At 41.1% G+C, this 27,241-nt stretch overlaps 1 protein-coding gene across 3 annotated transcripts in view; it reads left to right on the top strand.

The window, feature by feature from the left end:
* Positions 1-27,241, top strand: part of snupn (snurportin 1) — a 51,876-nt gene that overhangs the window by 13,758 nt on the left and 10,877 nt on the right. For all 3 annotated transcript variants that reach the window (XM_063070236.1, XM_063070239.1, XM_063070238.1), the window contains exons 4-7: positions 9,794-9,898; positions 17,873-17,969; positions 21,222-21,319; positions 22,220-22,300. In XM_063070236.1, the coding sequence (XP_062926306.1) occupies positions 9,794-9,898; positions 17,873-17,969; positions 21,222-21,319; positions 22,220-22,300 (381 nt within the window). The remainder of the gene's footprint in view (positions 1-9,793; positions 9,899-17,872; positions 17,970-21,221; positions 21,320-22,219; positions 22,301-27,241) is intronic.

Genomic DNA, 27,241 nt, shown 5'->3' with positions numbered 1-27,241 from the left:
AGCAATTGGGAGAACAGAACAGATTCTTACACCTTTGTAAAAACTGTGAACGTTCCATTCCATTCTCCCATTTCCTCCATCCCCATCATACCTGGTCCAACAATGGTATCTTTCTGCTTCCCAAACCCACAGGGTCACAGGACGATGGTGTAAACTCCATTTAGTCAAAAAGGCAACAGTTCTATTAGTGGTCAATATCATGTAAATTTACCAGGATTACTCAAATTAATACTGGGTATCACTATATTGTGCTAAGCTGAGTAAAAAGATATTTTCAAGGTATTAATTTGGTTTGTCTTTTATATAAAATGTTATTAATACGAGCTCTTTTTTCAGTATTGGCATGCTTTTACTTGCATATTTCCCACTATTTCAAAAAAACAATTTGATTGACAAAACAATGCACACAAAATGCTGGAGGAGCTCAGCAGGTCAGGCAGCGTCTATGGAAATAAATAAACAGCAACGTTTCAGGCCGAGGAACCTCTACAGGACTGAGAAGGAAGGGGGAAGATGCCAAAATAAAAAGGTGGCAGGAGGTGAAAGAAGCTAGCTGGAAGGTGATTTATTTGAATAAGCCTCCCACCAAAACATCAACAGCTTTTATAGAAGCTGCTTTAAAGACTGATTCTGTTTTTGTTCAGTAAATTCAATTGCCAAGAAGGGCACAAGGTTAGGAGAGGTTTAGAGCAGGAGTTCCCAAACTGGGGTCAGTGGTCCCCTTGCTTAATGGTATTGGTCCATGGCATAACAAAGGTTAGAACCCCTGGTTTAGAGGATGTGGGATTAACTCAGGCAGGTTGTTCAACTTGAACAGTTTGGGCCAACAGTTTCTGTGCTGTATAACTGGCTCTCAAAATTAAAAGACCATTTAATGGATGTGGTAACATACAAACTGTTGGAAAACTCAAGTGGATCCAGCAGCATCTGTCAACGTTTTGGCATCAGGGCGGCAGACAGGGACAGGGTGAAGAAGAGGCAGCTGATAATAGGATGTTGTTGCAGCTGGCGGAAATGATAAGGAATGATAAACTGATGTGCGGATTAGGGAGACTCTATCTGTGTTCAATCTGATGGATGGAGCGTGAGACCGGAAGTCTGAAAAATGGAAGGGCTCCAAGAGACGGCTCCATCAGCCACAACAGAAATGAAGCTACATTTCCTGGAAATAGATGTCCAGGAATGAAAACTTTTGTATTGAGAGCAGACATGAGTTTTCCACAAGTACAAAATATGTGGGAAATAAGAGCCTCTTCTCCCCTCCCCCACTCCTCTCCACAGTTCTGAAGATCCCCTAAATAGAACCCCACGCTCCCCGCTCATTCAAAGAATGAAATCCTCTTCATATGGGAACTGTCAAAACCAATGCCTCATTCTGAATTAACACATTCCCCAATTTATCCTTCCCTTATGTAAATGAAGGGCCTGTATAAGTGCAGCACTGCTTTATGACTGTGATCTTTGTAATAGAGATGGAGAAACTTGGAAAAAGGAATGGCATCCTTACAGGAGACGATGAGAAAATGTGTAGTTTAGACAGTTGTAGGAATCAGTGGATAGGTTTAGTTGAAGACAGGTCACGGAAAGGGAGAAAAGTGCTGGAGATGGTCCATGTGAGTTTCAGGGTGAGGTGGAAGGTAGTGGGTGCAAGAAGCAGTACCAATGCATTCACCAATTTTTTTTAAATTTCAAAATATACTTTATTCAAAAATAAATATATACAATAAACCATTCAATAACTTTTCATCCTTTACATACGTTTCCATTATAGTCAGTACATATCTGTATTTATAGCCACCCACGTGGCACTCCAGTAGTTTAGTTTACCATATCATTGTTGAGGGGTATACTCCCCGCCCCAAAGAAGGTTTGGAATAGTGACTAGAACCCAGGGGGGACGTCCGCAGTACACCTTTAATTTGTAGGAACCAAGAGGAATCAGAAGGAAAGTTGTCTGGAGATGTACAAGTTCAGCCAGGCAGATGAGAGTGTTGGTGGAGGGGAACGGGTTGGATTCTTGTAGAGAAATAAGTTGAGGGCTTTGAGACCTTCCTGATGGGGAATGGACATCTGTAGGGAAGTGTTGTAGTGTTGGTTCCTGACTGCAGGTGGCAGTGTAGTGCCATGTCCTGTGCATTCAGTGCATGGAAAAATAGGAGGAACCAATTCATGAGGTTGCTTCCCTGCTCCATTCATCTGTGCTAGGGTAGGGAAAGTACTGTAGCTGTTTCAAACTCACTGAAGTTAATAGTCTCTACCCTTTTGCTTTGTGAACAGGATTGAAAGGACCCTTCCAGGTGAGGCAGAGATTCATGTGCACATCCTCCAGCCTGGTTTGATGCATTTATACTCTCGATGTGGCTTCCTGTACATCAGTAAAACCATCTGTAGGCTAGGTTACCCTTCTGCAGATCACCCACACTCTGTCCACAATGGCAATCCTGAAATTCCAATTACATGTCACTTTCTCTCTCCTTCCCACTCCCACACTGGCCTGTCTTGTTTCTTGACCTTTTCCATTGGTATGGAGAGACCAAATGCAAACTGGAAGCTGACAAGTTGGCGTGGACATTGAATTTTTCAATTTCAGGTAAACCACTCACCTTTTGTGTTCTGTATACACACACACTCACTCACACGCCTTAGTCACACTTTACAGTCATTATCTGTCCCATTATCATAGTCAGAAAAGTGACCAAGAAGTGGATATCCAAAAAAGCTCAGCTGGACCCGTCCCCTGCTCCCTGTAACTGGTTCCATCTGCCCATTATTCCCTTCCCATCCACCAGCCTCGGTCCTCTCCCACTACTACCCTGCACTGATAAATGCTGCCAATGTTTTCTCTCCTCTCTCAGTCTCAACCTGAAGTGTTAACTTGCATGTTTTGCCTTCACAGATGCTGCTTGACCCACTGAGTTCTCCCAGCATTCTGTTTTTTCCCCAAATTTATATGGCACGCCTTCTATGTTGTCCAAGCTTTAAAAGGGTTGAATCAGTGTGGATGTTTAGCTACCGAGTAGACCCAGATACTAGAAAATGGAGCCAAAAAATATCTGTTGGGGAATTTGTGGATAGAAACGGACAGATGCCATCTCAGGGCAAGGCGCTGCTTCTAGCTGCTTGATTAGTTCAAAAGGCACACTGTATAAAGGTCTTGTTTTCATAGAGGGAGGGTGGACAAAGGTGACAATTCCAGGCAGACATGCTTTGTAATGCTGTCATTTATCACTGAATGCTTGGTTTGTCATGTTTCATCAGTTTTCAGCAAATGGGAGTGGCTGCGGGACAGAGACACTGTGGCTGAGACTAGGAGGGGAAGCAAAACATCAACAGGTTTTATAGAAATGCTTTAATAACTGAATTCGTATGTTCTATGAATTCAGTTGCCAAAAATGGGTCATGGTTAGGAAAGATTTAGAGTGATGTGGGCCAAACACAGGCAAGTGGGACTAGCTTAGGCAGGCAGCTTGTTCAAGGTGAACAGTTGAAGCTAAAGGGCCTGTTTCTGTACTGTATAAATTACTCTCCAAATTAATTTAACAGGCCACTTAATGGATGTGGTAACATGCAAACTGTTGGAAAATTCAACGGATCCAGCAGCATCTGTAGAGGGAAGGTAACTGTCAATGTTTTGGCATCAGGGCGGCGGAAAGGAGTAAGGTGAGAAGAGGTGGCTGGTGGTGGGGTTTCATTGCATCTGGCAGAAATGATAACAGATGATGCGCTGATGCAAAGATTAGGGGTACTCTGTCTCTGTTCTATCTCAGGCATGGTGGGAGCAAGTGTGAGACCAAAAGTTCAAGACACAGAAGGGTTGCAGAAAAGGGCTCCATCAGCCAGAGCAAAAGGGAAACAACATTTCCTGGAAATGGACGATATTTCAGATGTCTGGAAAAGGAAAGCTTTGTATTGAGAGCAGATTTGTATTGAGAAGCCGAAGGATACAAAGAGCCTATATTGCTCTGATAAATTTGTGAATCTATGATCTATGGAGAAACTGAGAGAAAGAATGGTATCCTTATAGGAGACAGGGTGGGAAAAGCTGTAGTCTAGGTAGCTGTAAGAGTTAATAATTTGTTTGTTCATTATGTGTCGTGTTGTATGACATAGGTGATCATGGTCTTTCTATGACCATGATTGTTTTTGACAAATTTTTGTATGAATTTTGCCATTGTCTTTTTCTGGGCAGTATCTTTACAAGACTGGTGACTCCAGCTATTATGAATACTCTTCAGAGGTTATCTGCCTGGCGTCAGTGGATGCATAACCAGAATTTGTGATATGCACCATCTGCTCATCTGAAACCTATTGAATATTAAAAGATTTGGATAGAGTGGATGTGGAGAGGATGTTTCCTGAAGTGGGGTAGTCTAGGACCAGAGGGCACAGGTTTGGAATACAAGGGTGTCTCTTTAGAAAAGAGATGAGGAGGAAGTTCTTTAGTCAGAGTGTAGTGAATTTGTGGTGTTCTTTGCCACAGACGGCTATGGAACCCAACTCATTAGATATATTTAAAGTGGAGGTTGATAAGTTCTTGATTAGTAAGGACATCAAAGGTTACGAGGGGAAGGCAGGAGAGTGGAATTAAGAGGGTTAACATATCAGCCATGATTGAATGGCAAAGCAAACTTATTGGACCAAATACCCTAATTCTGCCCATCATCCCCTCCCCATCTGATTCTACCTGGCATCTACCAGCCTCCTTCCCACCGCCTGTACTGCTGTATTGGCAATATTTCCTCTTCACTCTAGTCCAGATGAAGGGTCTCAACCCAAAATGTTTTCCTCCACAGATACTGATCCACCAACTGTGTTCTTCCAGCGTCTTGTTGGTGATTCTGGAGTCTGTTATGCCTCCATGATGATGCAATTGCCCACCCTTCTATAGAAATCAACGATCTCTTGCAAATTGCAAATGAGTTGTGTGCTTAATGCCCTTCAAAATCTGCATGATCATAAAGCTATAAGAAGGAGAGGGACCTCCTTTACATAGGCCATCTGAAGTGAAGTCTGATTAAAAGGCTCTCTGCTGGATCATCTCCTGGCTTTCTTAAGGCAAAGTTAAATAGATTATGAAGTAAATAGAAGCATAAGGAGATGATGTATAGTATCCTAGTCCAGTGTTAGCAGAGTGTGTAGACAACAATCCCAACACCCTCAGGATTTTCGTGATGCATAATAATGGAATTCCTGCAATATTGGATGTTACTCTTATTAGTACCCCCGACACACTTCTGTTTCACATTGCACAATAGTGTAATAAACTTTTCAGTGAAACCATTGAGTTTAAAGGGACTGCCGGAAATGGAACCTGATGTCTCTACAGGGAGATCAGTGAATTGGCAAACCACTGGGATTTCCAGGCAATCGATACCAGAATGTTGTTGTACTGTAGTGTACGCACACAGTAAATTGAATAGTCTTTTACATTCTAATCTTTTATGAAGCCTAGTATGCACACTCAAGTATTTGTTGGTTACAGACTCCTTCAAATTGTGATCTCTTTCCCAAGTTAGCCTTGTATGTGATCGAACAATCTTGTTAATTTCACTGTGTGGGTCCTTGTGTTTTGGTGCCACGTCCATATCACCGATCTCGCATTTGGCTCAGTTTTCCAGCAGTTGGAACACTAGGGGATCCCTTCATCCATGCTGCCCTGTGGATGAGACGTTGCATCATCCCCACCTGCCCTTCAGGGGGGGACTATGCTGATATATTTACCCCTCAGCTATTGTCAATAACACCGACTGACTGAATCATGCTGAGTTCCCACTGTTCGTTCGTAAAGAGCCCTTGGCTTAGACACCAGTCACTGAGCACATGAATTAGGAGCTGGAAGAGCCTTTCAGGCCTTTGACACTGCTGGATCATTCAGCATTTTCAAACTGACTGTAACCACAATCCTACCAACTGCCAGTAATCTTTTAACTCCTTGCATATCAAAACTGTATCTCTGTCTGAAAAAAAAATCTTGACTTTTTCCAAATCGCTGACAATGGAAACAGTTCTGAAGAGTCGCACACCATCGAGTGAACAGCTTTTGCCGCAGCTGTGCCTTGAATGTGTGGCCCATTATGATAAATAGTGAGCCTGTGCATTATTGGCAGATGGCTGGTCTGGTTGACGACTGGATCCAATACTGAGTGCAGGGTTGGGGCTCAGCAATGATGAGCTGATAGGTGGGATACTCTTTGTATCTGGTCTTGTAGTTGTACAGCAGCCATATGCAACAGATGCACTTGGAATAGGGTCCCTGGCATGCGTTGAAGAGGTGAGTCCATGGCAACTAGTGGGCATAAAAGAGTGAGATAGATTGGCTGGTTGAATAGAGTTGCAGTAACAACCTTGCACTCAACAGCGGGAGGAGAGCGAGCAGCGCACCGTGCGTGCGCAGCCCTCCGGTGAAAAATGATAGCATATCCGTTAAATAGGGGCCATGGACAATTCTGATTTGATGGAGATGGATGTGAAAGCACAGAAGAGCATCTGGAGAAATTTCTGAAATGCTCGTTTGCTGCTGTCGTTACTGCGAGGTCGGGAATCTATCGGAGGGTAGGCCTCAAAATCCCCGGCTTTGCCTGCTGTTGGCAACCAGATTGAGGTCAAATCGTTTGGACAGAGATGGCGCTCAGTACTCGGTGTCGGAGAGCTGATCAGAGCTCGAAGTTTTCGGATGACTCAGAGTCGGACCGTGGTCGGGTATGGCAGGGAGAGTTCTTCCTTCTCCCGTCTGTGTGAGATGTGGGACATTTGAGAGACTTTGAACTTTTACTGTGCTCATGGACTTCTTCATCAAGTTATGGTATTGTTACACTGTTGTAACTATGTGTTATAATTATGTGGTTTTGTCAGTTTTTCCAGTCTTGGTCTGTCCTGTGTTTTGTGATATCACACCGGAGGAATACTGTATCATTTCTTAATGCATGCGTTACTAAATGACAATAAAAGAGGACTGCGTGTCTTCATAATCTAAAATATCAATGAAAATTGATAGTGGACGCCAGGAAGGGGAAGTTGTGAAAACGCACAATAATCCTCATTGAGTGGTCAGAGTGGTCACCAGCTTCAAGTTCCTGAGCCCATCATATTGATATAATCACAAAGAAGTGGCTATACTTCGTTAGGAGTTTGAAGAGTTTGGTATCTGGCTTGATATCCCTGTTTTTGTTTGTATTTTTGTGCGGGGAGAGGGGATTTGAGGGCTGAAGATCATATCGCCATTCTTTTCTTTATTGGTTTTGTGGCTGTCTGGAGAGGACAGAGTTGTATACTTTGATAATAAATGAACCTTTGAATACCCAGTTTCTATGGGTGCACAGCACCATTTGGTATGGAGGCTCCAGTGCACAGGATCAAAAGAGGCTGCCAAGGTTTGTAGAGTCAGCCAGCTCTATCATGGGCACAAGCTTCAAGCGGTGGTGTCTCAAGAAGGCGGCATCCAATATTAAAGGCATTTTCTTTCTGGGACATGCCCTCTTTATTACCATCAGGGAGGAGGTGCAAGAGCTTGAAGACGGACATTCAACGTTTTAGGAACAGGTTCTTCCCTTTCTCCTCTCCATCAGGGTGCGGAACAGTCGATGGACATACCAGCTTTTGCACCATTTGGTTACTTAATGTTTAGTGATTTTTATGTTTTGCACTGTACTGTTGTCACAAAGCAAGAAATTTCACGACACGTGGCTGTGTAAATAAACCTGATTCTGACTCTTGACCTTACATCAAAGTTATTTGTACTGAAGCTGCAAAAAAAATCTCTCAGTGTAGAGGTGAATGAGAGGTTGCTGCTCTTCCTGTGTGATGTTTGTCCATGTTGGGGTGGTGGTTTTATACACGTCTCCCTTTGCCCATCCTGGAGGAGGAGGACACACGGTGGTTGGGAGGTGTCGCCTGTGCACTTCCTGACCTCTTGTCCTGTCACCATGAAACAACCATCCACAACATGCGTCGAATACACCCATACAGCCATATAACTACTACCCCTACTCCTACTACGTCGACTCAGGCCTAGGGGGTCGGCGTAAGGCAACCATATAACCCAGTTAGATAAATAACTGCTTGTTTGATAAAACGTTTGCAAGTGTTAAGCCTGTCTGTAAAACGGACAGGATTTGGGAACCTGGGAGCTGCCGAGAAATCACAAGGTAAATATTTTCTGCAACTGATCTGAAAGGAAAAGGTCAACAGTGAACCTCTTGCTGGTGGCATTTCTGGCATTTGTCACAAACCACAGTGGCTCATCCTTGTTTTAGAAAAGATGAACGATCTGCCTGTATGTGATGTAGAGATGAATTGGTCTCCTTGGCTTGTGTATCTGAGTGTCTGATCAGTCCTGTGTTGGGTACAGCAGATAGATTAGACTGTTTAGTAAAAAGATTCATGGTCCTGGCACCCTCACCTCTCTGGATCTGAAGCCGGTTCTTGGGCAGCAGCTTTACTGCTCCCTTTGTTTTCTCTGTGGGAAATCACCTGTCATGGAGAGAGTGGAAATTTGGCAGGGAGGAGGTTTTAGGTTCAACCTTTCAGTGCAAGGAAGAAACACTTACATTTTTGTAGCACTTTTCACAAGACATCCCAAACCATGAACAGCCAACTGAAATACTGAAATGAATTGTGACCTAGAAAATGAGCAGCTAATTCAAGCATTGCATGCTCCTTTAACTAGTCAGTTGATGATAATGAGCAACGGTTGCCAAATCAGACAGTGACTGAAATGGAAAGTGGTTCGAGTGCTAGGCAGCGTCTGTGGAGAGACAAACAATGAGTGTTTCAATGGTTGTGGAGTAAATACTGATTTGATGCAGAAGGGAATTCTGGGGAAATGGAACTGTGACTCAGCCTGCTTCAATTGGAGAGTGCAGGCAGAGCCTTTGTGCGTCAGCTTGTTCAAAAAGCATCACTACTGTTGTGGCAGCACACCCTCAGTATTGCACTGGAATTTTGGTTGGGACTTTTGACCTGGGAGTCAAGCCCAGAGCCTTCTGCTTTATCAGTGAGAGTGTCATCTACTGAGCTGCACTGGACAGCTTGAAAAAGAACATAGACTTGGAAGGAGTGAACACTTGGCAGGTTGGTGTGGTGAAGGAATGTCTGTTTTGTTTAATTGTTGGGGGTTTCCACAGGGCAGGATGCTGAGTTCCTCCAGCATTTTGTGTGTGTTGCTTTGGACTTTCAGCATCGGCGTTCGGAAAATCAAATGGTTGCGTGGGAAATACTTAAAATCTCTACATAATTCGGACTACTTCAGGGGTGACTGAATGTCTGAAATATGGATCTCGGGTAGTATTTTCCTGGAAGAAACCCTTGTGGACTCTGATATAAAAATGACAAATGGTGGAAATATTCAGCAGCATGGGCTCAGAGAGAGAATTCACGCTTCAGGTCATTAGCCTGAACTTGCGACTCTTCCCATTCCTTAAGCTTGGACTCCTGTGAAAAGTCATTCATGGACCATTACATTCCTTGGCCTGGTGCTCTGTTAAACCACAGCAGTTCAGTAACTGCCTGCACTTTAGAACGTACAACGTGGACCAGCATACTGCAGTATTGGCCCTTTGGCCAACAATGTTGTGCTGGCCTACATGAACCTACGTCATGATCAATCTAACCCTTCCCTCTCACATAGCCCATAACCCTCCATTCTTCTTACAGTCACTCTGTTCTTTCTCACCACTCAAAGAAATTCTAATTATTCTTATGAAATAGTGTTTGGAGAGTGCTGGAGGACAATTTGCGGTGGTACATACATGAAGGAATCGTCTGTGATTGACCTGTCTTCCTCTCCCTCCTGCAGCTGATGCTGTCCGAATGGCTGGTGGATGTACCAGCTGACCTCGCTGAAGAATGGCTCCTAGTGGTCTGTCCTGTTGGCAAAAGGACTCTCATCATTGCTTCCAAAGTAAGTGTTGACATTTTCCCAGCCCTGTAGGACAGAGGACCCTCTGAAGATTAAAGATTTAAAGATATGCTTTCCTTTGTCACCTGTGCATTGAAACATATAGTGAAATGCGTCTTTCACGTCAACAGCCAACACATTTCGAGGATGTGTTGGTGGTAGTCCACAAGTGTCACCATGTGTTTGGTGCCAACATAGCAAACCCACAACTTAGTAAACCTAACCCTAACCGAACACCTGGAATGTGGGAGGAAACCAGAGCTCCCGGAGGAAACTCACCCAGTCAAGGGGAGAACGTAGAATCTCCTCACAGACAGCTGTGGGAATTGAACCCCATTTTCCGGTATTTTTGCATGTGTTGACCAGCATGGGTTACCAGTGATGCTGTCTGCAGTTGTGAGGGAAGGGGGATGGGGTTGTTGGGGGGGTGGGGAATGGTGTGAGAGTGAAAGAGAGAGAGAATGGGAAGCGACAGGGAGAATTATAGAGTCATACAACTTAGAAATGGGTCATCTGGCCCATCACAGCCATGCTGACTGATGGGCACCCATCTATGTTAGTCTCATATTCCCCTAGTCTTCTCTTTCTTTCTTTTTAAATCTTTTTATTGAGTAAGTATACAAAAAAGGTAAGCCATATAAACATTAATACAATGTTAAAGTATAATAAAATTCCAAAAGATATCAATACCAAAAAGAAATTACTACAAACAATGTAATTTAAACATAAGAAACCAAGATAACATAATAGTATACTAAATTTTATATATATCAATGGAAAAAAAAAGAAAAAAAACCCCCAAAAAAAAACCCACCGTGCAGCTAACTAAAAGCAAAGCAAAGCAATGGGCTAACTTGAAACCAAACAGAGTTAAACTTAAAATCACGTCCTCAATCCCGACCTCCATTAAAAACAGTGAAAAAAAAAACAAGAAGGGTAAATATTACATTAAATGAAAATATCGAATAAAAGGTCCCCAAATCTGTTCAAATTTAAATGAAGAATCATAAAGGTTACTTCTAATTTTCTCCAAATTCAAACATAAAATCGTCTGAGAAAACCAAAAAAAGGTAGTTGGAGCATTAAGCTCTTTCCAATGTTGTAAAATACATCTTTTCGCCATTAAAGTAAGAAATGCAATCATTCTACGGGCTGAAGGGGAGAGATTACTAGAAATTTTAGGTAGTCCAAAGATAGCAGTAATAGGGTGAGGAGAGATATCTATATTTAATACCTTAGAAATAATATTGAAAATATCTCTCCAAAAAGTTTCCAAAGCAGGGCAAGACCAAAACATATGAGTTAAAGAGGCTATCTGCCCCGAACATCTATCACAGAAAGGATTAATATACGAGTAAAAACGCGCTAACTTATCTTTGGACATATGTGCTCTATGAACCACTTTAAATTGAATTAGGGAATGTTTAGCACAAATAGAGGAAGTATTAACTAATTGTAAAATCTGCCCCCAATCATCCACAGAAATGGTAAGCCCCAATTCCTGTTCCCAATCTACCCTAATCTTATCAAATGGAGCTTTCCTAAGTTTCATAATAATATTATAAATCATAGCCGATGCACCTTTCTGACATGGATTAAGGTTAATTATCGAATCTAAAATATATGTAGGAGGAAGCATTGGAAAGGAAGAAAGTATAGTACTTAGGAAATTTCTAACTTGTAAATATCTAAAAAAATGTATTCTTAATAAGTTATATTTATTAGATAATTGTTCAAAAGACATAAGGGAACCATCTAAAAATAAATCCAAAAACCGTAAAATACCCTTAGTCTTCCAAGTTTGAAAAGCGCGATCCGTAAAAGAGGGAGAAAAAAATATGTTACCTAAAATAGGTATCGCTAACCCGAATTGATTAAGATCAAAAAATTTTCTGAATTGAAACCAAATGCGCAAAGCATATTTAACTATCGGGTTAGAGACCTGCTTAAGACGTTTCGAATCAAAAGGGAGAGAGGAGCCTAAAATAGAACCAAGTGTATAACCCTGAACAGATTGTAATTCCAATGCTACCCATTTAGGAATAGATAGTATGTCCTGGTCAAGTAACCAAAATTTCATATGTCGAATATTAATAGCCCAATAATAGAATCTAAAGTTAGGTAATGCTAAACCTCCATCTCTCTTAGCTTTCTGTAAATGTATTTTACCCAGTCTCGGATTCTTATTCTGCCAAATAAATGAAGAAATTTTAGAGTCAACTTTATCAAAAAAAGATTTTGGAACGAAAATTGGTAATGCCTGAAACACATATAAAAATTTTGGCAAAAAAAACATCTTAACCGCATTAATACGACCAATCAAAGTTAAATATAAAGGAAGCCATTTAGATGAAAGTTGAGTAATATGGTCTATTAATGGTAAAAAGTTAGTCTTAAATAAATCTTTGTATTTACAAGTAATTTTAATCCCAAGATATGAAAAGTAATTATTAATCAATTTAAATGGAAATTTATAATATAAGGGAAGATGTTTATTAATCGGAAAAAGTTCACTCTTACTAAGATTTAATTTATAACCTGAGAAAAGACCAAATTGTGCTAATAACTCTAAAACAGCAGGAATGGATCTCTCAGGATTAGAAATATATAAAAGTAAATCATCAGCATAGAGTGATAATTTATGGGACTTTAATCCCCGAGTTATCCCAGTAATATTTGAAGATTCTCGAATAGCAATTGCAAGAGGTTCTAATGCAATATCAAATAATAGGGGACTAAGAGGACAGCCTTTTCGAGTACCACGAAAGAGAGGAAAAAAAGGTGAGTTTAAAGAGTTAGTACGAACCGAGTCTACAGGGGAGTGATATAACAGTTTAATCCAGGATATAAATCTCAAGCTAAAATTAAACATTTCAAGCACCTTAAATAAATAAGGCCATTCTACTCTATCAAAAGCTTTCTCGGCATCTAAAGAAATAACACACTCAGGAACATTTTGTGAGGGAGTATAAACGATATTTAACAATGTACGAATATTATAAAAAGAGTAACGACCTTTAATAAAACCCGTTTGGTCCTCCGAAATAATAGAAGGAAGTACTTTTTCTAGTCTATTTGCTAATAACTTAGAAAAAACTTTAGAATCAACATTTAATAAAGATATTGGTCTATAAGATGCACATTGAGCAGGGTCTTTATCCTTCTTTAGTATTAGAGAAATTGATGCTCTATTAAAAGATTCAGGAAGTTTACCAAGTTTCAAAGAAGCCTCAAAAACCCTACCGAGCCAAGGAATCAATAAAGAAGCAAAACATTTATAAAATTCAACGGTAAACCCATCAGGGCCAGGAGCTTTCCCCAGATTCATAGAAAAAATAACATTCTTAATCTCATCCATTGTAATGGAAGTATCTAATAAGGAAGACATATCCTGTGAAATCTGAGGGAAGTCTAACTCATCTAAAAAATCATTCATATATTTAGAATCTCGAGGAGACTCTGATTGATATAAAGAAGAATAAAAATCACAAAAGGTTTGATTAATCCCCACATGATCCAGTATCAATCGATCATTTTGGTTATAAATCTGATTGATTTGAGATTTAACATAATTAGATTTCAATTGATTAGCCAGCAGCTTGCCAATTTTGTCACTGTGAACATAAAAGTCACTTCTTGTTTTCTTTAATTGGTTTACAATCAAGGACGAGAGTAGTAAACTGTGTTCCATTTGAAGTTCAGTTCTTTGTTTATATAACTCCTCAGAAGAAGCCATAACATATTTCTTATCAATTTCTTTAATCTTGTCCACAATTACCATCTCCTCCTGCTTCTGTTTCTTCCTCAAAGCAACAGAATACGAAATAATCTGACCCCGAATATAGGCTTTAAAAGTGTCCCAAAGAGTGTTAACCGAATATCTTCTGTATGGTTAATTGTAAAAAAAAGCTCAATCTGTTCATTCATAAAATTAACAAAGTCCGAGTCCTGAAGCAACAGCGAATTAAAACGCCATTGTCTATTATTCGGTATATTGGCCATAATTTTAATAGAAAGCTTAAGTGGAGCATGATCCGAAATGGTTATAGAATCATAATCACATTTAATCACTGAAGGAATAAGACGAGAATCAATGAAAAAATAATCAATTCTTGAATAGGAATGATGAACATGTGAAAAGAAGGAAAAATCTTTTTCCTGAGGATGCAGAAAACGCCAAATGTCCGTCGACCCAGAATCAGAAAGGAAAAAATTAATCAGATTTGCAGATTTATTAGGTAAAGTCCGTAAAGGAGCCGAACGGTCCAAAGCTGGAGACAAACAGGTATTAAGATCTCCGCCCCAGATCAATGAAAACTCGTTCAAATTCGGAAACTGATCGAACAATGAATTATAAAATTCCGGACAATCCATATTAGGAGCATAAACATTAACCAAAACTACTTTTTTATTAAATAGTAAACCACTAACCAATAAAAATCTACCATTCGGATCAGAAATAATATCCTGTTGTATAAAAGTAACTGAGGAATCAATAAAAATAGAGACGCCTCGAATCTTAGCATTGGAGTTCGAATGAAATTGTTGTCCCTTCCAGAATTTGAAAAAACGTAGTCTGTCCCCCCTCCGTACATGGGTCTCTTGTAAAAATAAAATTTGTGCTTTAAGTCTCCGGAACACTTTAAAAACTTTTTTCCTTTTAATAGGATGATTAAGACCATTAGTATTCCAGGAGACAAAATTAATCATAGACTCCATAAATCCTAAAGTCAACCCACAACAAGGAGGATTGACGATAGGCGCGACCCACAAACCCGGAGAGGAAACAGAACATACAAAAGATACCGGGAAAAAGGACGCAACCAGTACTTCAATAATGTATATAGCCCAAAGAGAAACAAACTAAAACGTGAATCCCCTCCCACCACCCCCCACCCCAAGACCCCAAGGCAAAATCTAAAGCAGACCCGCCAGAAAGAAGCAAGCGCTAAAACTACCCCCGTGACTTCCGGTATATGCTCCCTAAAAAAAAAGGTATAAATATGAAAAAGGATCAGCTAATTGTAAAACAGTAAAAAAGTAAAAAAAAGGTAGCTCAATTAAAATACACACAGAACAGAACAAAAGCCGGAAAATATATATTAAAAAAAAACCACAATAAACCTCAAACCCATGAATAGACACAGCAACAAGAAACAATAAGATTATTGACATAGAGTGGTTATAAAAAGCAAAACAGAATAAAATTTAAAAAAAAAACTACAAAATTTAAGGCCACACAGGAAATACGTAAGATGACAAAAGGGAAGTAACCACCCAGAATCCCCTGGGAAAAGAAAGAAATGACGCAGTTAAAAAGAAAGTTTAGCAACCATATTAAGAAATCAAAAGTAAGCTTTTCTGCCCAAATAAGGCACGAAAAAGTTAAAACCAACCAATTCACAGCCTCCGATCAACGGAGATAATTAAAAAAAAACAATTAAGATGTTGAAGATGAAAGTTGATCCAGATAACTCTGGGCATCCGATGGAGAATCAAAAAAACGAAGGGCTCCATCTGACATGCGAATCCTTAGACGTGCAGGGTACAGCAGCGCTGGTCTTAAATCCATTTTATAGAATTCCGACATCACGGATCTGTAATGAACCCGTTGGTCCCAGATTGGTTTACTGAAATCTTCCACAAATCGGAACTTAAGATCCGAAAAATCAATGAAACCTTTAGATCGAGCGAATCGAAACAGTCTCTCCTTGTCTTGAAAATAATGAAAACGTAAAATAACATGCCTAGGTCTATCTGACCTAGACGAATATGATGGGATTCTGTGAACACGATCCAGAAGCGGTGGTTGGTCAGGAAATACAGTAGGGAATGCATCTTTTAAAAGTTGAGAAAAATATTTCATGGGGTTGTTAGATTCGACTGCTTCCCTCACGCCGATCATTCGTAAATTCTGCCGTCGCATTCTAGATTCCAAGTCAGAGTTTTTAAAAGTCAAAAAGTCAAGTTTCTTCTTCATTACATTAATTGTTTCTTCGATTTTCCCCATCCTAAGCTCACCTTGTTGCGCGAATTTTTGAAGATCAGATATAGCCGACTGATGTTCCGCAATACATGTTTGCATCTTATCAATTAAATCGGCAATTTTCTGGAAATTAGTTGAGATTTCCGTATGAATCAGGTCTTTAACAGAGCCTGCAATTTCCGTACGAATCATCTCCCTAACAGAGGTTGAAATTTCCCTCTGAATTAACTCCGATATCGCTTTCGAAGTCACCGGTGATTCAGTCGGGGGGAGATCCGTAGCTTTCGGTTTAACCGGAGGTTTACCATCCTTGCCGTTTTTCCCGTTCTTAGACATAGCAGATCTAAGTATCATCCAATTGTCGGAGAATTCAGTTTAATTCAAAGTATTGTAAGAATTGATGCCTTAATGGTTAATTAAAGTATAGCTGACCATAGAGAAAAAAAAACTCAGAGGTAATGGAGCGAGTCAAGAACGCGACTTCACTCCATGAGCGCTACCGGAAGTCCCCTCCCCTAGTCTTCTCTGCCTCATCAATTCAAATACTGCTTTGGATACTTAACTACTTTCACCACTCTCCCAGCGGTGTATTTCACTTTCAGGGTGGAAAAGAGTCCCCTGAGATCCCTTTAGTCTCCTGCTGCTGACCCTACATTTATGTCTCCTAGTTTTATCTACTGCTGAGACGGAAAACAGTCTCCTGCTATACCCTTCATAGTTTTACACACCTCAGTCATGTATCTTCTTAACCTCCTCTGCTCCAGGGAAAATGACCCTGCCTCTCCAGTGTCATGGCTGAACTGTTCACACCCAGGGAACTTTCTGGTGAATCTCATCGGCACCCTGTCCAGTGCTATCTCACCCTTCATATAATGAAAAGCACTGCACAAAGTAGTCCGGCTGAGATCTGACCTGACCAATTTTTGTAGAGTTGGAGCATAATCTCCCTACCTTTGTATTCAGTGCCCTGACAAATGAAGCCAGTAACCCATATGCCTTCTCAACCACATTATCTACCTTCAAAGCTTTTTAGAGAATTCAGGTTTCCTAGTTCCTCATTATTCCTTTGGCCCTTGGTGTTCATCCTAACCTCAATAATGCTTGCAAAATACATCACCTTGCATTTATCAGGATTAAACTCCATCTGTCATTTCTGACCCCAAGGGGTGTGAAGGTACGTGAGAAGTAGAGAGGGAGAGAATGGGGGTAGATTCAGGGGGAACAAGAGAATGGTGATGCAGTGCTTCAGAGTGAATAAGTTTGTAGATAAGAACAGTGAAAATGAAGGAATATGTGTAAGATTGAATTTGGGGTTAGGAAAACAAAGGATTGGAAGATAGATCATAGATGACTCTTAGTCACAAAGATTAGTACTACATGATGTTAAAGCACTTTGGGAAAGTGAAACTTTACACAGTGTTTTAAATGAAAACTTCCTGAGACAGAAATCATAAAGGTAAGAGGTAAAGTGCAAAGAAATCGATTAGAGACACCATAAACAAGTTACTACAAGGAAAATGTTTTGATAATAGAAGTCAAAAGCATGTAAGACGATGTATCATGCATTTAAACTCATGAAACTGTGTGGACACTTGAGCCATTCTAATGAACCTTATTTTGTCCTCTTTAAAGGATCTTTGATAGAATTGAGTACCTCCTACATTGTCTTCTGGGAATAAATGTTTAATATTGTAGAGCTGGGGGAGGGAGACATGGGAAAGAGTGGAAGAGGGAACTGGACCAGGGACCATTCCTCTCAGAGAACTATGTCGATCTTCATTCTAGATTGCCACCCAGCACAGTTACCGCTACGTTGCTTGAGGTTTTGGTTTAACTTTGACGGGAGAGCACCTGCTAACCATCCAGTGGGAGGTTGTTTGGTGATATCTAGAAGTGGCATTATTTAGAAGTCAGACCTTTCAACACTAGTGCTGGGAACAAGGCTGATTAAGTTGTTCATGTTTTTTCCCTCTTCAATCTGTTTTGTTCAGGGGAGCACAGCTGCATATACACGTAGTGGATTCTGTGTGAATAGGTTTCCTTCACTTCTCCCTGGTGGGAATCGTCACAACTCTGCCATGGGCAAAGGTAATTATTTGTTAATTAACTTTCTGAAAGTCGTAGAAAGGTAATGGTTAAACAACGTGCTGGCGTAGTAAGGTCGGATACCGCATCATAATTTTACACTTTGGGACAACTGCATTCAACCCATGTGACCAGAGGATTGACTATCTGAAGGGGCCACATGCCTAACTCCCTTTTCCTTGCCTTTCCTCAAAACACCTCAGTTAGTAGGGCAAATGACTGAGATGACAGTGAGGGAACATTTTGAGACAAGTGAGCATAATTCTGTGTTTTTAAATAGTTTAGGAGAAAGAGTAGCTGGCAGAAGTGGTTGAGGCAGGTAAACTAATATCATTTAAGATGCACTTGGGGGAGTGGGGCAGAGAGGGTCATGGACCAAGTGTAGGAAATTGGGACTAGCTGGGTGGACACCATGGTCAACGTGGAATCATTGGGCCAAAGGCTCTGTATCTGTACTGTATTGCTATATGATTCTAAAATCAGAAAATGCTGGAAATTCTCAGTAGGTTATGCTCCCTGTATAGGAACCTAAGCTGAGTTAATGTTTCAACTCAAAACATCAGAACATAGAGACAGATGGAAATCCTGACAAAGAGCAGAGTTGAGTTTCTTTGGGTTCAATTTAGATAGGCACATGGGGAAAAAAAAGAGCTTTCTGGGAAGGAAGGGTTAGATTGATCTTGGGTTAGAAGTCGGCATGGCATTGTGGGCCATAGGGCCTGTACTGTGTTACACTGTACGATCATTTATATGTTCTTCTTTATACTTTATTTGCTGCTTCATTTTTTAAATGTTTTAATGATCTTGATTTTGGTACGTTCCCTGTCTGCTCTACATTCATCTATTTTTTAAGAAGCTTTTATTTTGTCCTATTGCTATTGTGAAACCATCTCGCAGTCAACTTGCTGACTAGAGTGAATACTGTTTTACTTGCAAGCTTTCAGAGCAGTCCTGTCCCCATGGAAGAACAGTTTTGGTTCAAAGGTACATTTAATGTCAGAGAAATGTGTACAATATATATCCTGAAATACTTTTTCTTTGCAGCCATCCATGAAAACAGAGGAGTGCTGCCAAAGAATGAATGACAGTTAAATCTTAGAACCCCAAAGCCCCCCAGTTCCCCCCTCCCACGCGTAAACAGCAGCAAATCAACAATCCCCTCTCCACCACCAACAAGAAAAAATCATAGGCACCCACCACCGAGCACTCAAGTGTGCAGCAAAGACACAGACTTACAGTACCTCAAAGACTAGTTCACCCGGTATTTGACATACCACAGGCTCTCTCTCTCCCTGATAGGGAAAAAAAGATGTCTCCATTTCACTGTGAGAGGGGAGACATAACAAACAACTTGCTGATTTATGACATTAAAAGTCTGTTGCGTCACTTTCTCCGAGCTCTGTGCCCAAAGGACTTGGGTCTCTGGGCACACATCCAGCAGCCAGATCGCTGCTTTAGATCTTCCGTCTCCCACGACATACCAGGTTCCTGCAGAGACACCGACTTTTGGTTCGCCTATCTCCAGAGCCACAAGATCCTGGAACTCCGAAGGCGAGCTAATCTCCTAGGCCGCATCCTTGGCAAACTGAATAACAGCCAGTCATGAAACCCCGAGAGCGGGTCCCACTCCCGCAAAGAACCAAAATCAGCGTGTAACTCCAGGTCAGGGTCCAGGTCAGAACCCTGAAAGTGAAAAATAGAGATATTAAAGATGGAAATAGAGCTGTTTTCAAAGATGCAAGCTAAGGAGTCGCCGTTAGGCGCCATTGTCTTTCCTAAGCTCCTAAACTGGAGTTGATGAGACTTCATTGTAGTCTGGGGTGGTTTGGTAATTTAAAACGTTATGAACACAAATAAGAACGGGAACAGAAGAACTCTCCTGCCCCCCCCCCCACTCCACTCTAATATAAACAGAGTTATACAGCATGGAATTGGCCCACTCCCACAATCTGCTGATGTGCCTTTGCAGACTCTTTGTATTCAGGCTGCTGTTATTGGAGGCAAACTTGGATACATTTCACTGTCCTTTCATCCAAGCTGTTAATGTGCTGCCAGGATAATCAAGGACAAGACCCACCCAGCCAACATACTTTTCGTCCCTCTTCCCTCAGGGAGAGGGCTCAGGAGCTTGAAGACTCGTACAGCCAGATTTGGGAACAGCTTCTTTCCAACTGTGATAAGACTGCTGAACGGATCCTGACCCGGATCTGGGCTGTACCCTCCAACTATCCGGACCTGCCTCTCGAGTTTTTTTTGCACTACCTTACTTTCCTTTTTCTATTTTCTATTTATGGTCTATAATTAAAATTTTTAATATTTACTATCGATTTGTAATCCAGGGAGCGCGAAGCGCAGGATCAAATATCGCTGTGATGATCGTACGCTCTAGTATCATTTGTTTGGCAACAGTAAAGTAATGAGATAATAAACAGCTGAGACGTGGTGATCCTTATGGTAACCTACTAATAACAGATTACCAACATGAGAATAATTCATTAACTTCTCTAATTTTGGATGACTATATACCTCTATAATGTTAAATTGTTTATAAATATGTTAATTACCATTTACTTGTCATGCCTTTATTTTGTGTGACTTTTAATGTATCTTGAAAATCCAGGCACACTCTATACACTGGTGTTCCTTGATCTAGCCTACAAGTTACATCCTCAATTCTAAGTTTGTCAAAGCAAATCATAAGATTTTTCTAGGCACCTCTTTTCCACTGGATGTAGTTGTGATGATTTAGGTAACTATAGTTTTTTAAAGTTCAGTTGAGGCAGGTGCATTAGCAGCATGTAAAAGGTTCATGAACAGGTACATGAGTAAGAAAGATTTAGAAGGATATGGATCAGATGTGAGCAAAAGAGACGAACTTACATGGGAATCTTGGACTAATCAGGCAAAAGGACTTGCTTCTATGTTTTATGACTATTTGACTGCCTCTAATTTTTTGCAGTTGAATCCAGGGTTATAAGATTATTGAAAACATACTTTATCAAGTTGTACTTCAGCAGATTGAAATGCATGGAGATCTGACTTTACCTGAAACAGACAGCTCTTCACTTTGTAAACACATTTGACTTTGGTTAAGTAGGAAAATTAAACTCCTGGGGGTCCCTGATGGTTAGGTTTCATAGTTTGAGCTTTACGTGTATCCTGGATTGAAGTAATTTATTTAAGAGACTTGTAATTGACTGGTTTTGACTGTTTTCGTATATTTTTTGCTCTAATTTTTGCACCTCCTTTCTTTAGATTACACCATATTGGACTGTATTTACAGTGATGTGAACAGAACATTCTTTGTGTTGGATGTGATGTGTTGGAGAGGCCACCCTGTATACGATTGTCAGGTCTGTATGAAGACACAAAACCTAAAGCCTATGACTTACTGTATTTGTTCTCAATGTGAAAAGTAATACCTTTTTTGTAGAAATTCATGCATTACCGATCTGAAATCCTCAGAATTTTTTCAGGAGTCACTGTCCAATGCAAAGTCAAGTTTATTACCAGATGGAAAAGTACACGAATGCACATGTGCAATGAAAAACTTCCTTGAAGTAGCACCACAGATAAAGCATCATGTAAGCAACATGCATAAGAAAAACATAAATTAAACAAACTCTACACAATGCTAAACTGTGATAATTAGGTTGTTGCGAGTTGGTTCAAGAACAAAATGGTTGAGGGGAAGTAACTGTTCCTGTACCCGGTGGTGTGGACTTCAGGCTTCTGTACCTCCTGCTTAATGATAGCTGTGAGAAGATGGCATGGCCCAGATGGTGGGGATCTTAAATGATGGATGAAACTTAGACGTAGATGAGGCTACAATTAAAAGTGAGAGTGCTTGCAAACAAGTTTTTTTTGTCATTAATTTGTTGTATTTGGAGCTTGGCTCAATTAATTTAAGGCCTCAGTTCTGAGTTAGAAGGGCGTTGCTTGAAACTCCAGCACAGATGAGCATTGGAAGAGATTTGGCACGACAGATATGAGTGTGCTGGAGATGTCATTAAGTTCCCATGACATTATTCCACCACAAGCAGGGAAGTTATCTTGGAGTTCTGGCCAATATATCTCAATCAACATCACTAAAAGCTTTGCTTTGGTTATTTAGGGACTTTGACCTATAAATTTGACGAAAGAAAGAAACTGACTTCATTCAAAAATTAATTTTGGAATCTGATAATGTGATCATGTGATAATGTAAATTCTAGTGATTCAACTTCTCTAATGGGTTTTCTGTTTAAAAACAGACAGAATTCAGATTTTTCTGGCTTCAATCAAAATTGCAAGAGGAAGGTGAGAAGCTGTCAGAGATAGCGACTCAGAATCCAGTAAGTTCACTTTCTTGAGTGGCAAGGTTTGCATATTCTGTTAAGCATGGATGGTTCATTTGCTTGTGTGGTGGTCCGTAATAAACTAATGTCAGTTAGTGTTGTACATCGTAGTCTTTTTGCACCACTGGCCTGGAACAATCTCATTATAAAATAACTTCGTACTGACTACGTCACAAATCCACAATAGTAAAAGTTCTGCAATCTTAGGCAAAACTTTCCATGGGGCAATCAGAAACAGGTTTATTATCACTGACTTATGTCATGAAATTTGTTGTTATTGTGCCAACAGTATAGTGCAAGGCTTAAAAAAATTACTTTTAAGTTACAATAAGAAACAAATAAGTACTTCAAAGATGAATAATGAGGTGGTATTCATGGATTGTTCAAAAATCTGATGGCAGAAGAGAAGTTGTTCCTAAAACATTGAGTGTGCATCTTCAGTCTTCTGTACCTCCTCCCTGATGATAGTAATGAGAAGAGGGCTTGTCCCAGAGATCCCAGATGGTGAGAGGTCTTCATGAATAGTTGCTGCCTTCTTGAGGTATTGCCTTTTGAAGATGTCCCTGATGGTGTTGGGTTTGGAAATAATCACCTTAATGCGGTACAGGTGGCTTTGCATGTTAGAAGATTAGATCTGTTGAGAAAGCATTGAGGGACCGTCTGCCTAGGTTTCCTATTCAGGAGGAGAAGATGGCGACACGACGCAGCTCGCAGCGGCTACTCCAGTGGTGATGTCTGTTTTCTGTCAAGTAGGATGCCGTGCACAATCCTGATTTGATGGAGACGGAGGTGAGAGCACGGAGGAACATCTGGTGAAACTTCTGAAATGCCTGCTTCGCTGCTGCTGCTACTGTATGGTTTGGAATCTCCAGAGGAGGAGGCCCCGAGTCCTCAGCTTTGCTTGTTGCTCAGTGGCCGGGGCGGGGTTGAAGCGCTCAGCAGAGGATGGTGCTCGGAGGGGCTGGTTGGAGGCTCTAAGTTTTCGGATGGACTCAGAGTCCGCTGCGGTCGGGTGCTTCCAATGCATCGGCAAGTTGTCGGCGCTTGGAGGTTCATGGCAGGGAGAGTTTCTCCCTTCTGCTGCCTGTGTTAGATGATGAGTCGATCGGGACTTTGAGACTTTTTTTTACCGTGCCCATGGTCTGCTCTTTATCAAATTACAGTATTGCTTTGCACTGTTGTAACTATATGTTATAATTATGTGGTTTTGTCAGTTTTAGTCTTGGTTTGTCCTTTTTTTTGTGATATCCTTCTGGAGGAACATTGTATCATTTTTTAGTGCATGCATTTCTAAATGACAATAAACGAGGACTGAGTGTCCTCATAATCTAATCTATACTTAATTATTGGAGATGATGCAGTTCCATACTGTTTTTGTTTAGCCAGGGATCAATGAAAAACATAGATATCTAAATTGATTATGGAACTTGACTTGGACTACAGCAATGAAGAAATGATCCTCTGTTGGTTTCGGGACCAGCTCAAAACTCGTTTGTGAGAAGTGATCAGTTTTGACCTCTAAACATGTGTATATTGGGCTTGGTGTCGATGCATTCCAGATGAATTCTATGGCTCTGGTGATTAAATGAGATATCCTGCATAAAGTTAAGCCTTCAGCACATGCTGAAGGTGTGCATAATTGCAACAGGATTTCCTACTCTTGTGCTCCATCTCCCTCCTGATGAAGCCATGTACTTTTGGTCTTCTGAATTGATGATATGTCTACTAAGTAGCCGCAAGAAGTCTGCTTTTCCAGCTGACATGTCTTATGTCACCTGTCTGAACTTATAATGCTAAAATCAGCAAGACCTTGCCCTGCCTTTCCATAAAGCCAGAGAGAACACTTAGAACATGATCCCCAATGCAGTTTAAGTAAATGGTAGGATATGGAATCAGGCCCCACGTTTTGAGTTTAAAGGGAAAGAAATAAATTACATTTTAAATCTGTCATGAATCTGGCTATTATTTTTTTCTTCCACTTGTTGGATTCCTACTTATTATTTCACTTGGAGAAGCAATTACATTTAAAAATATAAACAAGGTATGTTTCTACCATGAAATAAGTCTTGGGTATTTATGTATTTGATTCTGAGGGGCAGCTGACAGTGACTGACTTTGGCTCTAGTAAAACTGAGTCAAATATTTTGCCCTCTCCCCCCCCCCATCCCCAGTCCTGCACTGACTGATGTCTCTCAGCAGGGCACACACAGTTTACAGTGAACTTTTGTCCTACCTAGCTGAGTGTTCGATCTAGTTGCTGCTATGGGCATGGACTTTCATTGACCTGAACTGGGAGTAAGTTCTTCCGAACCATTGCTGGCTGTGATTGATGGTGTAAGGTTTTCTGCAGCTACATTAAACTGCTTCTTGGGTCAAAAATCATTGTTCTTAATCCTGGCATTTGGGAAATTTTTGAGACAGATAAAACTTGGGTCAATATTTTCTTGCATTATTTGGAGAATTAATGATTGTTTGCTGCATAATCCATGAGTTTTGGGCCTTGAAAGTAACATGCTCATTTGTGGGTGGAACTTCTATATTTCACTCCTGTTCCGTAATTCACCCTTTACTGCCCTGGCTCTTAGACATCCCCTGGCTCAAAAGAATATTTCCAAACAGTGACTGATGTTGGAGAGATTGCAGGAATATTTCTTCCACTTCTTCTGCAGCTTCCCTGATTTGCTTTTCTGGTACTGCGAAGTTGCCCCTCACAGCCCTTCCTGAGCTCGCTGTGTGATTGTGTCCCTGAGGGAAACATACCAACGTACCAGTCTGCTGGGAGCTCAGTGGAACTCACACTCCAGGTTTTAAAGCAAAAAAAATCACCAATTCTAATCTGTGGCTGGATGCTTTACAGAAGAGAAGGACTGTTCAGTACTGATAATGGACGTATCCAGCTTCAAGCTGTGGCTCTCACAACACACTGGAGGAACTTAGCAGGTCGGGCAGCATCCGTGGAAACGATCAGTCAACGTTTCAGGCCGGAACCCTTCGTCAGGACTGAGGAGGGAAGGGGCAGAGGCCCTATAAAGAAGGTGGGAAGGAGAAGGCTGGTAGGTTCCAGGTGAAAAACCAGTAAGGGAAAAGATAAAGGAGTGGGGGAGGGGATAGGCAGGAAAGGTGAAGAAGGAATGGGGGAAAGCACAATGGGTAGTAGAAGGAGGCGGAACCACGAGGGAGGTGATAGACAGCTGGGGGAGGGGGCAGAGTGAAATAAGGATAGGGGAAGGGCGGGGGGGAGGGAATTACCGGAAGTTGGAGAATTCAGTGTTCATTCAATTATCAGTCCTGACGAAGGGTTCCGGCCCAAAATATTGACTGATCATTTCCGTGGATGCTGCCCGACCTGCTGAGTTCCTCCAGCGTGTTGTGAGTGTTGCTTTGACCCCAGCATCTGCAGAGTATTTTGTGTTCACGCTGTGGCTGTGAGCAGCTGTGCGCTGAGACTGTTGTGAATTTCAGTTGCAGAACATGGAGAGAACATTTGCTCTCTGTGATCTGCTACAGATGAAAGCCCCATTGCTTCTCATTGTCGAGATGAAGTGTATTGTCATATGCACAAGTACATGTTTGCAACAGTGCCAAGAAATTCTTACATGCAGCAGCATAACAGGCACATAGCATCACACAGCACACGTAAAGTACAAACTATCAACATAAATTATGCAAGAAACAACCCAATTAGAACCAAAAAAAACCACAATGTTGAGTGGTCATAGTGTTCCTATACTGGAGGCATAAGAGATTCCACAGATGCTGGCAATCTTGAGTAACACCCACAAAACGTGGAGGGATTCAGCAGGTCAGGCAGCATCTGTGGAGGGGAATAAACAATCTACATTTCAGACTGAGCCCCTTCATCAGGACTGGAAAGGAAGCTGGAATAAGAAGGTGGGCAAAGAGTACAATCTGGCAGGTGGTAGGTGAAGCCAGGTAAGGGGGAAGGTGGGTGGATGGGGGGGAAGGGATGATGTAAGAAGCTGGGAGGTGATAAGTAGAAGAGGTAAAGGGCTGAAGATTCCTTATCTAACAGGAGAGAACCGTGGACTGGGGAATAAAGGGAAGGAGGAGATGAACTCCTCCTTGATTAATTGTTCAAGAACCAAGGGAATACTATGTGTATTTCAACCTACATCACTGCAAATACTTTCATTATTATCACTCATACGTGCCATGAAATTTTTTATTTTGCAGCAGCAGTACAGTGCAAGACATAAAAAGTTATTATAAGTCACAAAAATGAGTAGTGCAAAAGATGGAAAATGAAGTAGTGTTTGTCAGTTTGCGGACCATTCAGAAATCTGATGGCGGAGGGGAAGAAGCTGTTCTTAAAACATTGAATGAGGGTCTTCAGGCTCCCTGATGATAGTACTGTGAACCATGTCCCAGATGGTAAGGGTCTTTAATGACGGATGCCACCTTTTGAAGTTGTTCTTGATGGCAAGGATTCCCTGTGATGGAGCTGGCTGAGTCCGCAGTTACTTGTGATCATGATTACAGGCTCTCAGACATGCACAGTAAATGGTCATCATACTATCCTGTTTAACTCAATGTTATCTCAGATCAGTGACCATAAAAGTGCTTCATTTGTGGTGAGGCATTCTGAAATGATTTGGGAAATGTTAAGCACTTTTTCACTGAGTAGCTCACTTACTTGACCTGTACATGGCAGAATACCCTCTTCAGTTCTCTCAGTTTCTCTCCGATATTGCATCTTAATCACAGGCTGTTATCGTCAACTACTGAGGAATGTGCATGTCAGATATCATCATCAATGTGTGATAAATACTCCTTTAGACAGAAGTGAGCACTCCCTCATTCAATTGGAACTCGGCTTCCCAACAGCTCCTTTGGAAATCATTCAGCTAAGAGGCTGCATCTTTGTCCCCTGTTCTGTTCGGGGTCTGCTGTCCTGGGTTAGTGAGGTGGTGAAATCGT

The sequence above is a fragment of the Mobula hypostoma genome, chromosome 18, assembly GCF_963921235.1.
Source record: "Mobula hypostoma chromosome 18, sMobHyp1.1, whole genome shotgun sequence".
Classification (NCBI taxonomy): Eukaryota; Metazoa; Chordata; class Chondrichthyes; order Myliobatiformes; family Myliobatidae; genus Mobula; species Mobula hypostoma.
This window is presented reverse-complemented; position numbering and strand designations above follow the sequence as displayed.